This window comes from Cricetulus griseus, chromosome 6, assembly GCF_003668045.3.
Source record: "Cricetulus griseus strain 17A/GY chromosome 6, alternate assembly CriGri-PICRH-1.0, whole genome shotgun sequence".
NCBI classification, from domain to species: Eukaryota; Metazoa; Chordata; class Mammalia; order Rodentia; family Cricetidae; genus Cricetulus; species Cricetulus griseus.
This window is the reverse complement of record NC_048599.1, coordinates 110,116,383-110,132,502: the sequence shown is the minus strand read 5'-3', so window position 1 is coordinate 110,132,502 and position 16,120 is coordinate 110,116,383. Positions and strand designations below refer to the sequence as shown.

Here is a 16,120-nt window from a genome sequence, read left to right as displayed (position 1 = left end):
GCACTGCTATAAACCATGTTACCAAGACCCTGACAGTGGAAAGAGAGAAACAGAGCAGCTCTAATCAATTTTGAGCTTGGCACCTAATGAATTTTTCTCATCACTGTCCTCCTTTAACTATACTTTAAAAACAAGCAAATTTTAGCCAACTAGGTAATCCTTCTAAGTACCCAATATTTTAATACAAAAAATTAATTCTCCAAAACAGAGATCTTTGATTCTGTATTCAAAGGGAGAATGAACTCCAGCCTTTGAACTGCCACGCAAGAAAAAGCCATAGGTGCCGTTCTTATAAATCCATCTAGAGATATATATATATATATATATATATATATATATATATATATATAGTTTGTTTATTTGTTAACTTCGCAAAATTAACCTAAATACTCTGTTAAAATGTCACTAAAACTTTACTATTGCAAACTTGTCCTAAATTATGAAATTATCCCCACTGGTTCACGGGTTGAACACTTGATCTTGCAGCCAGTGGTGTCATTCTGGAAGAGTTTGGAAGTGTTAGCAGGTGGGACACATCTGAAGGAAACATGTCACTGGAAACAAGTCCTTGGGGTCATCATGCCTCTGATCCCTTTGTTATCCACATGCTCTGTGACCATGATGGTGTGCTCACTACAGCACAGAAACATAGGAGAAACGACCATGAACAGAGTCCTCCAGAAGTATGAATCAAAATAAAGGCTTCCTGCTTCAAGTATTTCAATTGGGTGCTTGGTCAGAGTCACATGAAAGCAATCATCAACATGGAAACATTTTTAAAAAATCATTTCATTCCCAAAGGCATATTGCCTACTTTTAAATGACTAACAAATAATTAGCTAAGCCTGTTTCAAACATGCTTTCTAAAGTTATTGTTCAGACAACAGAAAGTGAGATGCAATCATCAAATATCACGCATACATAAGTAAAGAATAACAGGAAGGCCACCTTAAATTACTTCAAAACAGCCAGTAAGAAACTGAAAGGGGTTGTAGGCTGGCAATTCTTGACTCTATGTCTAAAATCCACATGTGAGTGAGTGCATACCATGTTTATCTCTTTGTGATTGGGTTACCTCTCTCGGAATGGTTTCTTCGAGTTCCATCCATTTTCCTGCGGATTTCAAGATTCCATTTTTTTTTTCCGCTGAATAGTACTCCATTGTGTAAATTGAGTACATTTCTCTATCCATTCTTTGGTTGAGGGGCATCTAGGCTGCTTCCAGTTTCTGGCTATTACAAATAGTGCTGCTGTGAACATCATTGAATAGATGTCCTTGTTGTATGTATATGCTTCTTTTGGGTATATGCCTAAGAGTGGAATGGCTGGATCTTGTGGTAGACTGATTTCCATTTTCTTGAGGAGTCACCATACTGATTTCCAAAGTGGCTGTACACGTTGGCACTCCCACTAGCAGTAGAGAAGTGTTCCCCTTTCTCCAGCATAAATTGTCATTGGTGTTTTTTATTTTGGCCATTCTGACAGGAGTAAGACACTGCCAGAGAAGCTAGTAAACAAGGAGGACCCTAAGAGAGACATACATGGTCCCCTAGAGAAGGGAAAAGGGTCAAGAACCCCTGAGCAAATTGGGAGCACGGGAAGAGGGGGGAGGGAGCTAGGAGAATTAGAAGGAGAGAAGAGGAGGGATGCAGAGGACATGAGGGAGCAGAAAGGTTTAGTCAGGGGAAGAATAGAAGATAACAAGAATGGAGATAACATAATAGAGGGAGACATTTTAGGTTTACAGAGAAATCAGGCACTAGGGAAATGTATGGAGATCTACAAAGATGACACCAACTAACAATGTAAGCAGCAGAGGAGAGACTACCTTAAATGCCCTCCCCTGATAATGACATTGATGACTGACTTATATGCCACCCCATAGCCTTCATCCAGCAGCTGGTGGAAGTAGAAGCAGACACCCACAACTAGTCACTGAACTGAACTGGAATCTAGATGCAGAGAAGGACAAGTGAAGAGCAAAAGGGTCCAGACCAGGCTGGTGAAACCCACAGAAACAGCTGACCTGAACATCCGGGAACTCATGCTCCCAAGACTGAATCCTGGGATACCAGCATGGCACTGATCCAGACCCCAGGAACATGGGTTTTAGTGAGGAAACCTTGGAAATCTATGGGACCCCCTGTACTTATTATTCAGTACTTATCCTTAGCATAGGTGTGGACTTTGGGAGCCCATTCCACATAGAGGAATATTCCCTGAGCCAAGACACATGGGGGTGGCTTAGGCCCTATCCCAAAGGATACAATAGAGTTGGATGACACCCTATGGAAGGCCTCACCATCCAGGGGGAGCAGAAAGAATATGTGATAGGTTGGGTTTTAGTTGAGGGGTGGGTAGGGGAGGACGGGAGAGAGAAGGGAACTGGGATTGTCATGTCAAACAATCCTGTTTCTAATTCAAATAAAAAAAAATCTGGAAAAAAATTTAAAAAAGGAAGTGGAAAGGGAAGAAAAGCTTTGGGAGGTTTTAAATGATGCTTACAACAAAAAAAATGAGAACTGCATATTGTTTTAAATTTTACTTTTTGTCTCTAAGGTATTTTCTTAGAGATCTTGCTGTTTGAAAAAAAAAAAAAAGATGTTATCAAATAGTTCTGTTTTCTGTTTAATTTTCAAGAACTTTTTCTTTAAGGGAAAACGAAGAAAAAAGTTTCCTCTGAAAGTGTTGATTTAAGTTCAAAGTCTTTTAAGAAACTTCAATCCACCAAGAATGGGAGTGCTCACCTGTGACCTTCTGCCTGGATTTGTTCCCTGAATCCACTAAAAGCACCGAAATGGGCTCAAATAGAAGGCAAACCCCTGTTCTTCTCATCACTTGATAAGAGGAGAAACAAAGTGGCTTTTACTTCCAAGGCACCCAGGAAACAGTTCTTCCTACACCATTGTTACGGGAAGCTGCAGGCAACAAATAAATGTCCCTTGTATTTCCCAGAGCTGGATTGAAACCACCTATATTTTGTCAATCTTATTTCCAGACCAAAATGAGCATTCTCTTACCAAGGAAGACAAAATCTGAACATCAGAAGCAACGAATAAGCCAGAGCTCAATTTCTGAAGGGTTCCTTAGCCTGAGAATGCAATTTAACACCACCAAGAGGCCCCAGACAACCCCCAACTAGATTAACTCCTCACGGAAAATCACAGGAAATGATGGCACTTTACTGTGGAGGCTTACAGGCCTTTGCATTCATTTTTCAGCAAATCAAAATAATCTACGCATTAACTCAGATCCACAATGGCAACTTACACTCACAGGAAGACTTCTTCTTCTACAAAGGCTTGCGTCTATGCACGCTCCAGCCCACTGGGAAAGCATGAGGCTGGAATGCATCCACAAACTGCACATCACCAGGTGTATCCTTGAGAGGTGGACTAAATATCCATCTGAACATGTGAATTCTATGGTGTGCTTTCCAAGCCTCTTTCTTCTCTGGAATCCATAAGATGTATTTTGAATTATTGGATATAAATACTTTAAAATTCAGTAGAGATGAATTCAAAGCACACTTATTTGTCTTTGACCCTGGGATACAAAGATATAGGCATAGCCAGAATCCCTTATCTCAAGGTCATTAGTAAGACTATTGCAAAAACTGTTACTGCAGCTAAGAAGATGGCTATTTGGCCCTGCTTGATAATCCAGGGGTCTGTGCTACTCCAGGGATCTGTGCTACTCCAGAGGTCTATGTTACTCCAGGTGTCTGTGCTACTCCAGGGGTATGTGACACTCCAGGGGTATGTGACACTCCAGGGGTATGTGATACTCCAGGGGTATGTGACACTCCAGGGATCTGTGCTTAGTCTTTAGGAAAGATGTCACACACTATTGGTCATCACAATCATCTCTAACTCTACTGACCAGGGATAATCAGAAAACATGCCTCCCTTGCTTTTGCCCCAGGTCTACATGAGGGCATTTATATAAACATTTCTCATAAAATTTAGGAAATATTACATTTGTACACATTTTATTCAAGTATCATTATAATCTTACATTTGTCAAAATCAGTAATTTTAAGATTTATTTTTTAATTATGTGTCACACATACACAGGAAGGAAGAGAGCAAGGGAGGGAGGATGGGAGTGAGAGGGAGTGTTCCCATGGAGGTCAGAAGAGGGATGCACCCCCACTAGGCATATGGAAAAAGCAGTTGTGACAAACTGCCCCCCTCAGACACAAAGAGGACAACTACACCACACAAGACTGAGTGTATGGTGGCAACTACCTCCCTCCACCTGCTTTCCCTCCAAGATTGTGGCACTAGGACGTGTGCCATCATTCTGATCCACTGCTAAAGAATAGGCCCACATTTACCTTGTTGGCATGAGTATGCTGTGAGAAATCTCTAAAGGAACTAAAATAACAGTCCAGGTGCCCAATAAAGTAGCAGGTAGCCAGATAAGGTAGGTACCTGAGACTTCCAGCAGCACAACAAGGAAACAAAGTGAGCAAAACAACAGCAGTGTGCCCATGATTCCACATGAAGAGGAATGAGGGCTGAGACACAGCTTGTGAAAATGGGGGTTAGGTAGGTACCCATGGGGGTTAGGTAGGTACCCATGGGGGTTAGGCAGGTACTCTGGGTCCCACAGATGACTGTGAGTAAAACTACAAGTCTCGGGTCCCCCACCCAGATGGATAAAGGGAGAGGACCAGCTAGGTGGCTACCATAATACCTGAAGGGGAAACAAGTGGGGTGTCAGGCAGCCCTGAGACCATGTCAAAGAACCAGGAGGCAGTTTTACCTACATACACTTCCTGTTCTTTTCTGGTAAAATATTTTCTGGTTTGAGGACATCTGAGAGCACAGGAGGTGAGGGCACCCAATTCTCTGCACAGAATGTGTCCTGAGGGCTCCACTGAGGGCCCTAATGGTGACAAGGATAGTCACAACCCTGAAAACTGCTCAGTTATGAAAAGCACAGACAGTGCAACTGCACATTGGCTCCAGACAACAGGAAAAATGCTGAACCTCTTTTGTTTGACACAAAAAGGAAAAAAAAAAAAAAACAGTTGCAGCTTCGGAGCAAGCTCCCCACACTGCACGACTCCTCCTGCCTTTGAGAGATGGTGTGGACATGGCTGCACATGTAAAAGCGGTTTCGTTAAAAGCCTCCGGTCATTCATTCTGCTTATTAAAGCCACTCCACAGTGGTGTTCACAATGGATATCTCAGCCTCTGTAGCAATGATGCTAAAACACAATTAATCCCTCTTCCTGAAGAGTGTGTAGGTATGTGCTCGAGGTATAGTGTTAATTGCCACTGCCTTGTACCATGGCTTCAATTAGGAATCCAGATGGGAGCAAGACAAACACCGATCCCATTAAGTTCCAGAGGAGTTGAAACTGAAGCCACACCCAATGTGCTCAAGCTCGCGCGCGCACACACACACACACACACACACACACACACACACACACACCAGCTCCACTGATTTTAACAGCAGAGGTCTCCATCTGGGGAACTATAGTGACACTCAGTGGCTGTTATGGAAAGTACAGCGCCAGGTCTGTGGGCATACAGACTACAGCGACGTTTTAACCTTAGTGTTAGTGTCTGTAAAACTGCATTATCATGTCATATTATATTCTGCCACTGGATAAGTCAAAGGCTTAAAACCAAGTGAGGACATTTACTTCTCTCAATGATTTAGACAATTAAAATTCTCAGCAGTATATATTTTGGGGACAGGCTATTGAGGCCACGGGTCCTCGGGTGGGAGAACTCCCAGCAACAGACAGTGTTTCTCTTTCTTTGTGGTGTGGCTCTTTTGTTGCCAGCATAAGTTTCTGTCCCTCCTAAGTACAGCCCTTTTCCCTGCATGCCTAGTGTCTCTCTGTACCTGTTACCTGCCAAGAGCAGAACAGCAAGAGCACCCAGTTTCATCCCAGCCAATCAGCAACTGCAGAGACCAACCTGCTGTCTGCCCCAGAACAGTGCATAGACAATGGTAAATGACAGAGAAAGGGGTGGAGAATGGAGTGGTGGGCCACCCTAAGTCCGGATAAAAGCTCAAACCCCTTTAGACTCAGTGGTCCCCAGCGCTGTCTTTTAATTCTTTAGCTGACAAAAAAAGAACCGACCTGTGAGCTGGCACCGGAATGAAGCACTGATACAGGCTTCAAAGTTGCCAGGCAGAGAACTATCTATGAATAGCTGCTAGAGAGTTCAGGAGAGGCAACCATGGGAGCGCAGATTTTCTGATTAACAAGAGAGGAAAGGCCTAAAAATCCCACAAATGCATTCCAGTGGACAAAAACAAAGTGGTTTATGCAAACAAATACAAGTAACAACTATGCTAAAACGACAAGCTATCTTAGGTGTAGAAGCCGACACCTGTAACCACAGGCCTTGGGGGGCACTAAGGTAGGATGATGGCAGATTCGAGGCTAGTCTCGGTTAAATACTGAAAATTGTGGGGTGGAGGGAGAAAATATCCAGAGTCTTAAAATGCTAATAGAAGTTGTCTCAATGTTATAAAATTATTTATATTTAAATCAGACTTTTTATTTCTCAATTATGTGCAGGGAGCTGATTATTCTTGTGTTTAGAAGTATTTTTCAGGGCTGGAGAGATGCCTCAGAGCTTAAGAGCACTGACTCTTCTTCCAGAGGTCCTGAGTTCAATTCCCAGCAACCACATGGTGGTCCACAAACCATCTATAATGAGATCTGGTGCCCTCTCCTGGAGTACATGCATAATGCAGGCAGAACACTATACATCATAAATAAATAAACTTTTTTTTTTTTTAAGTATTTTTCAGGATGGAGAGTGCACCTTCTTGGTACAGCACTTCCCTAGTGGGCACTAGAGCTACTTTCTTCAATAGAACCACAGAACATTTTTTTGTATAATGACAGATACTTCCTCCTTCCTTTTACAACCTATTGGGGGAACAAACACAAACATGTTGCTCCAACTGCTGTTAGATCCATGGAATACCAATAAGGGTCTCCAAAGCAAACATGGCCAAGATACACCTGCCTGTATTTGATGCCGAAGAAGAACACAGACCACAGCCCTTTGAGCTGCAGCCTCCTCACCTATTGTTCAGCCATTTAGTACTCAGGTAAAATTAGTGCTGGTGACTACTTGGTTTGGATATGGAACCTGGGTACAAGGCCAAAAGAAAATCAACACCCTGGAGGTCCAAAAGGAGATGTCTTTTCCATAACATTTTGTCTATGACTGATGAATCTGGAAGGAGGTAAAATTCCAGTGCTCTGGCTTCATTTCAGCAATATTTAGGAAACAGAGAACACATTTATATCAATGTCTAAAGATTTAAACTCAGTGTGGCACTCACAACTATTTCAAAGGCTTCACTTCACTTAAAATTTTTGCATTAAAAGTGCATTTCATTCCCTAGTATAAACACTTAGTAGATTTTTCGAGCATGGCCCCTTTGTTTACAGAACAGATTTTTATTTCCGAATTTTGAAGCTATTTGTCAGGCATAAATTGTGGTGTCTATAACACAAAGCATTTCCAAAGTTCCAAAGATGGAAATAAAATAAAAGTATAAAATTTGGCACTTATATGTTGTGCTAATTAATAGCTGAATAGGTAATGAAACTGTCTGGAATATGGCAAGAATCTACTGAAAGTTAACATCAGGCTTCTTGGGAATTATTGGAGTCAACATAGTCTGGCACAATAGGTCGGGGCAGGGCCTGGCCCCTCTCCCATGCATTAAGGCTGAGAATGGCATCCCACCATAGGGAATGGACTCCAATAAGTTAGTCCATGTACTAGGTTTGTATCCTGGTCCTACTGCCAGGGCCCCTCAGCTAGTCCCAAGCTTCACAACTGTCTCTCACATACGGAGGGCCTAGTTCAGTCCTCTTGAATATCCACAGATGTAGGTCTAGAGTTCATGAGTTTCCACTAGCTTGTTTCAGCTGTCTCTGTAGATTTCTCCATCATGGTCTTGACCTCCCTTGCTCATATATTCCCTCCACTCTCTCTTAGACTGCATTCCCGGAGCTCAGCCTGGCTATTGGTTGTGGATACCTGTGTCTGGTTTTATCAACTACTGGATGAAGGCTCCATGATGATAGTTGGGGTATTCACCAATCTGATTACAGGGGTAGGACAGTTTGGGTATACTTTCCACTATTGCTAGGAGTCTTAGCTGGGGTCATCCTTGTGGGTTCTTGGAAGTTACCCTAGCACTTAGTTTTCCCTAAGCTCACAGTGGCTTTCTCTATTAAAGTATCACTTTCATTGTTCTTCCACTGCATCTCTTCCCCCATCAACCACCCATTCCCTCATGTTCTCATGCCCCTCCCCTCTCCCTTACCACCTTCCTGTCTCCAGGTTACCCAGGAGATTTCATCTAATTTTCCTTCCCAGGGTGATCCATGTGTCCCTGTTAGGGTCCTCCGTGTTACCTAGCTTCTCTGGGGCTGTGGAATGTAGTCTGGTAATCTTTTGCTTTATATCTAATATCTGCTTATGAGTGAATACATACTGTGTTTATCTTTCTGAGTCTGGGTTTTTTCTAGTTCCATCCATTTGCCTGCAAATTTCATGAGGTCATCATTTTACAGCTGAGTAGTACTCCATTATGTAAATGTACCACATTTTCCTTACCCATTCTTTGGTTGGGGGCATCTAGGTTGTTTCCAGGTTTTGGCTATTATGAATAATGCTGCTATAGAAATTGTTGAGCAAATGTCCTTGTGTTATGAGTGTGCATTCTTTGGGCGTATGCTCAAGAGTGGTATCACTGGGTCTTGAAGTAGATTGATTCCCAATTTTCTGAGAAATGGCCATACTGATTTCCAAAGTGACTGTACAAGTTTGCATTCCCATCAGCAGTGGAAGAGAGTTCCATTGACTCCACATCCTGTCCAACATAAACTGTCCTCAGTGTCTTTTATCTTAGCCATTCTAAGAGGTGTAAGATGGTATCTGAGAGTCATTTTGATTAGCATTTCCCTGATGATTAAAGATGTTGAGCACTTCATTAAATGTCTTTTGGCCATTTGAGATTTCTGGTAAGAATTCTGTTTGGATCTGTACCCCATTTTCCAATTAGGTTATTTTGTATTTTGATGTCCAGTTTCTTGAGTTCTTTATATATTTTGGAGATCAGCCCTCTGTTAGATATAGAGTTGGTGAAGATCTTTTCCCCTTTCGTAGGCTTCGTTTTGTCTTATTGACAGTGTCGTTTGCCTTACAGAGGCTTTTCAGATTCAGGAGGTCCCATTTATTGATTGTTGTTTTCAGTGTTGTGCAACTCTACCAACACTTTCTAAGCAAGTAAACAGTAGCAAAACCACTTTCAGAAGTGTGTGCTTGTATGCATGTATGTATCTGTCTGCCTGCCTGCCTACCTGTCTGTGCCAGTGTTGTATAGCAATTTCTTCCAAACTGAAATATCCTCTCACGGAGAGAGGCCCTGTGGACTTTGAAGGTAAACAACTCACAAATCCTGGGAAGTTCCTGAAACCGGCAAGATGCATAAGACTCCTCCCCAAGGTGGGGGAAGCAATAAACAACCAAGGGGAGAATGAGCAGCTGGGATGAAGGAGGACACTGACCAGACTCTCTAATCTGTCAAGTTCCTTGCAAGTAAAAGAGAGAGTGCCATATTTGGCAGCTTTTTGATTTGAAATGAAAATCATTTGCTCATGATTTATTCACACTTTGGCTCCACGAAGTAACCCCCTAGCCCATACTGCAGTAAGTAACCACAATTGTTTGGACCTCCCAGTGCAACTTTGGCAGGACCATACATTGTCTATGCCCAGTTCCCTTTCTGGAACAAGGAGACATTTGTGCATGTCTCCCCAGTTAAAGTCATGCAACAGTGTATGTATGTAAGCTTACATTTGATGACAAGAGGCCAGGATATGTCTACATTTATTTTTCTATGATTATCTCTCTTATTGGTACCTAAAGCTGGCAGGATAAACTAGACCTGTTGGCCACAAGTTTCAGGGATCTGCTGTCTCCAACTAGCCAGCATCAGGGTTACAAATGCAAACAACCACAACTGGCTTTTGAAGTGGGTGCTTGAGTCAAAGTCAGATCCTCACGTTTGTATCCCAAGCAATCTACTGAGCCATCTTCCCAGCTCCACAATCTTTTTAAAGCAAATCTACCAAATAACTCTGCAGCATCATCATATTTTTTCAATTTCATCTCATGAGAGAAAAGGCAACACTCTTTTCAGAACTGAACCTAACTTTGGAATACTGCTTTGGGATCTAAACCCCAGAACAAATGAAACAAAAGTAAAAATTTATACTTCAGTAGCTATGTCAAAAAGAACGGCTGTCATAATGAATGTAAAAACCCTCTACAGTTCTCTAAATAAATCACTGGAAGTAACTTGGCTGTCAATAGCAAGCTATAAGAAGTCATGTTGATGATTGCTTAGTAACAGTTACATTAAAAAAAGAAGCAGTGTGTGGCACATTGAACACCTGCCCTGAGAATAGAAACATAAGACTGCAGGTGTGATTAAGTACAGAATCTGAAATGACAGCACTGCTGTAGATGATGTGGGAGGCCCTAGACATTGCTGGGATAGTGGAGACTTAATAGAGATGGAAGAGGACTAAGCTATGGGACCAAGGAGACTCATCAGAGTGATGCATCTCTGAGCTAAGGAATGCTAGCAGCCATGAGAAGCTGGAAAGAAGGGAAAAAAGGAGAAATTCTATCCTAGAGCCTCCGAAGGAATCACCAAACCTTGATTTCAACCAAAGGCATTGACTTCACATCCCCAGAAGCATGAGACAGTAGCATTGTTATGAGCAGGCAAGTTCCTGGTTAACTTGTTAAAGCAACCATGTGAAAGCAACACAAAGCTGAATGAATGAAACAGCATGTCATAACTCCTTCCTTTCTCATCTACTTAAAGACAAAACATGCTTTCCCACCTAAGTACCTGTAAGAATAAGAAAGTAGAGAATAAAATTATTGCCAAACCCTGTTCTCACTCTAGAGGGCAATAAATTGTTTATATTTAACTAAAAGAAGACCTTTAAAACTCTCTCCACAATTCACAACCCAGAGATTTAGCCCATTAAATATTTGAGAAAAGACCACTATTTTTAAGTTTGATTATTATTTTTAAGTCTTCAAGAAAAATCTAGAGTGTATACTGCCAACCAACTCACAAACAGACCAAACAAAGTATTTTTCTACTAACTTCTTGAGGGGTTTTCCTGTTGTATGAGATTTAACTATGAAATTTAACTCCATGTTTTGGTTCTGAAATTGATGTAACAGCATCATGATTTAACTAGGGAGGGTAACAAATTTGCAACATTTCTACTTTTGTTCCTGTTCTGTGCTTTCTTTGTCCACCATGGGCCCCAATGAAAAAGGAGAAGGGACTACTCCACACATAATTCATCTGTTTTTGTGCACAGGAAGAAAGTCTTTGCCATCTGGTGGGTGTGTATCCAGAAGGGAAACTATTAGACAGTGATCCTGTGTCCTTACCTACACCTGTGTGAGACAGGTACTCAAAAAGAGTCCAGCTGTTGTCATCCACATAGTGGTTCTTCAGGATCAAGAGCTGGCAAACATCTCGGGCGGTGATGTCACTGGGTACTTCTAACGCCCTGCTGGTCTCATCCTCACTGTAGACTTTAATCACCTGTGTTTGTGAGAAACAAGAGAAAGAGCTCAGAGAGCCATACTTATTTCTTGGTTACTTTTCTGTGACAAAACACTTGAGAAAAGAAACTTGGTTCATAGTTAGAAGGAATTTGTGCCAACTTGGTGGGTCATCATGGCAACAGGAGCTTGAAGCAGCTGGTCACACTGCATCTGCAGTCAGGAAGCAGAAAGATGATTGTTCATGCCCAGCTCACGTTCCCTTATGTCCTGAATTCATCCAGCCCACATAATGGTGCCACTCATATTTACATGAATCTTACCATGCCAATTATTACAACCTTAGTAACTCTTCAAACATACCAAAGCTTTTGTTTCCACGGTGATCCTTTACATCTGAGATATTCAGCATGAAATTATGATGTGAGCATAACTAATAAAATGGTTACCATAGAAGCAAACTAATGTGTCAATCATTCCCCAGTTATCCACACTGTGCTTAAAAGGGAGCTGAGATCACCTGCTCTGCCACACCCGACATGACACCAGTCCACATTTCGAATGTTGGACTTTACAGCTGAAGACTTTTTTTACCCAGTCTACTGATTTGCATATTTGAGCTCTATCTCCCTTCCTCCATGCACCTAGTGCCAGATGCCAGATGCTCTAGATTTGGCATTTTTTTCTGCAATGGTTCCACACATAAGTGATACTATGGGATAGTCTTCTGTGTCTGATTTTTCACTTAAAGGAATCTCCTCCAGGTTAAGACATGAGGAAACTAGGATTGTTTTTTTCTTTTTACAGAAGATCTTACTATATACAGCCTGGGCTGGCCTCAAACTTATTATTTAACCCAGACTAGGTGAAATTTGCAGCATTCCTCCTGTCTCAGCCTTTCAAATGCTGAGATTACAAGCCAAAGCTACTATGCCCAACTCATAGTCCCAACTCATAGATCGTATATACACATAAATACCACAATTTCTTTATACATCTGACCCTTAAGGGGACACAGGCAGTTTCCATACTGTGGCATCATTAATAACTTTTCAAAGAGAATGAAACTGCAAATCTCTATAAGAGGTAGTGATTTCCTTTGAGTGTCTGCCCATTGGATTACATGGTGGTTCTATGCATAATTTCCTTAAAAACATCTGTGCCATTTTTTCATAATGTTGACTTATATGGCCTTCTTCCTGAATCCAAATGGAAGCCTTTTTCCCTTCTGCTACATCATCTCCAGAGGTATGTCTTCTGGTCTCTGAAAGATAGTACTTTGTAGTGTTTCTGATTTATACTTTTCAGTGCTCAGCAACTTCTCACACACCTGTCAGCTGACCATTAGTCTTTAGAGAAATGGTGCAGCTCATTTCTCACTCTGATGGCTTGCTGCTATTGAGTTGTAAGATAGTAGCCTCATCAGATATATGGCTTTCAAATATATAGGCAGTTCCATTAAATATTTCTTTCAAACAAGTGTCATTCTTGTAAGTCATCAAATTTGTTGATTGAGCATAAATTCCCCATAAAATCCCTTATGTATTTCATTTCCTTACGTACATCCACACCTAGGTGCCAAATCACTTTATTCAACAACTTTTATCTTTCTCCATTTTACAAACTAAATTCCATTTGATGACCAATCTGTCATTTCTTTACCATTCAGGTCTGTTAAAAGCTATGAGCTTCTGGGGCAAGAAAGATGGCTCAGTGGTTAAGGGCACTAATTGTCCTTCCAGAGGACCTGGATTCAATTCCCAGCACCCACGTGGCAGCTAACAACTGTAACTCCAAGATCTGACACCCTCACACAGACATATATGCAGGCAAAATGTCAATGTACATAAAGTAAGAATAAGTAAAGTATTTTTTTAAAAAAGCTATGACCTTCTTATCAATATTCCACATTTCCTTTCCATATTAAATTCTATAAACAATCCAAGAAATTTGGATGTCCTACATTGAGACATAGTCATGAAACCCAGAATACAACAGACTATCTAGGCATTCACATGTCCTTCAACACTTCTTTTCTCCCTTGCAATCTGTATGGCCATGGAATTGAGTTTTAGTCAGCAGAACTCAAGCCGGTGGAACAGTGAGTCTCCAGATCTGTCCCATGAAATTCTACCACATGTCCCGATTGTCTTTCACCACCCTCCCTCCCACAGAATGAAAACAACTGCACAGGCCTTGAGGAGAGTAAGGTCATGGGCAGAAGGAATTCTTGTCCCTAAATGACTTCAAGGACAGTTCCCCACATTGAGTATCCTTGTGAATAAGAAGCAAATTTGCACTCTGTTAACTCTGTGAATTAGGAGTGAACTAGTAGAGCATCCAATGTCCAACTGAAATGACACAGAACTAGAAATTTCTACAAAGGAGCCACTCAGCATTTGCCAAGTTATACTCTGTACTAGAATTTCCACTGTCAATTATTATCTGTGTGAAGTTAAGATAACTGTGTGCATGGTGATGAAGCAATAGTGTAGCTGTGCACACACACCAAAGCGAGAAACAAGAAAGTGCAGTACAGAAAACATGCCTATCACAGGAATGACAGCATTTACCCATGGCCAGTAATTCAAACAAATGCTGTAGAGAAGAATGTGCCAATCCAGTCTTACAATTTTAAGGCACACTTTATTAAATCACAATGAGATAAATTATCTCTTACAATGAAGAGATGACATAAAGTGAAAAATTATTGTGTGTATTAATGGGAGGATGCTTATTAAAAGTATTAAAAGGTCCATTCCTTTGACCCAGCAATTTCACTTCAGCAAAGTAACTCAAAAGACATTTTTAGTAACTTTAGAAAGTGACTTTTAGAAATTCACATGTCCTAAAAAGCATTATTCGTAATTCTAATGACAAAAGTTTTCAACAATAAAAGAAAGGAATAATACCCCCATAGAACAGACTGTTTTGTGGACCTTGAAAAAATTAACCAAATAGATTATATAAGAATATTTAGAGCCAGGCCTAGTAGCATATTCCTGTAATCCCAGCACTTGAGAAATAGGAACAGGATAATCCAGAATCCAAGGCTAGACAGTTTGAGGCCATTCTAAGAGGGTGGGATTTAAAACACTTACAGGATACAGCACAAGCTTCCTTGGCCTTGGCTCCCAGCCTCCCGTCCCTCTTCTTCTGACTGTCATTTCTTTCTGAGGCACTCTCCTTTCCCATAACCATCACCAGCTATCTTTTCAATTGTGACTACTCATCCTCCAGCTCAGTGATACTGTGCTGGAGTTTTGGGACTGGCTTTGATGGAACCCCAGACCAGGAAAGCCAGGTATCTTGAAATCAACCATTACAGTAGTTACTCATGGAGGCCAATGTTATAAGAGCCAGCAGAACTTATACAGATCTGTTCAACAATTATTGTATGGGATCTCTTTTCTTCAGAGCTGTGGAGATGTAGACCAGAGCTGCACTGACCATAAACACAGTGACCATGGGCAGATGAAACCCATATGGAAAAAGCCACATGGCAATATGATGAATCTCAGTTCCCAACACAATTCATATGCTGAAACCTTAATTCCAGAGTGACAGGATGACCTGTGTTGTGGCCTTTGGGGAGTGGATCAGACAAAGTTGTGGCTCTCCTGAATGCAATTAATATTTTATGAAATGAGTCATTCGATGATTCTGAGTGGTGGGGAGACTTAACACACCTACAAGGTGTCTTTCCTGTCACATGTGAAATTCCATCGGGAACTCACATCTGTGCTGTATACTGCCACACCCATGTTTATTTTGGAAAATTCCAACTTCTATTTCACCTGAATTCAAATGAGAAGGCTATCTTGAATGCTCAGGACTTCATGATGTGCCCTCACCTGTGCTAGCAAGCCCCCATCTTCAGGAAGGTTTCTATGTATTCACTATTTACATCTGTACCACAGTGACCTTAAGTTGCCCTGCCAAGAAGATGCAGTTACAATCCACTGCAAAGCCTACTAGCACTCTGTACACAGTAAATATTCAATATATCTTCTTGACATTCAAGCTGAAACTATTTTCCACCATGGGAAATATAATTACTCAAAAATATCTTCGTTCAGGAAAGTTGTTTCTACATACAGTTTTTAGTGAAGGGAAAAAAATTCCAAGTAGGAACTAAATCAATATGACAGACTCAGGTTACAAAGTCATTGAGTCAGCCATGGAGCATCATGATTGTCGCCGAATTTTCCTTCGTATCACCTGTCTCTTTGTGACTTATGTGGAGTTTCACTGTGCCATGTTATCATCTTGCTAGACAGTAGCTCATGAGGGCATGCCTCCTACATCTGGGTCTGGGTTAGACCAGGGCTGACTTTCTAAGGGACACTTCCACTGTGCCCACAATGCTGTGCTTACAGTGGCCTTGACCAAACTCTAGAAGGCGCTCCTGCCAACATCCATGTGGGCATAACCATTGGGTAAGCATGGGAGCACCAGTCTCAGTGGAACGATTTTGTGTCCTGGAGTGAGTGATGGTGAGTCCTGGAGCCAAA

General features: G+C 41.4%; 1 protein-coding gene across 2 annotated transcripts in view; it reads right to left on the bottom strand.

Annotated features, from left to right (window-relative positions):
• The window catches only part of Grb14 (growth factor receptor bound protein 14), a 107,729-nt gene that overhangs the window by 31,453 nt on the left and 60,156 nt on the right, over window positions 1-16,120 (bottom strand). For both annotated transcript variants that reach the window (XM_027420307.2, XM_027420308.2), the window contains exon 3: window positions 11,490-11,646. In XM_027420307.2, coding sequence (XP_027276108.1) covers window positions 11,490-11,646 — 157 coding nt within the window. The remainder of the gene's footprint in view (window positions 1-11,489; window positions 11,647-16,120) is intronic.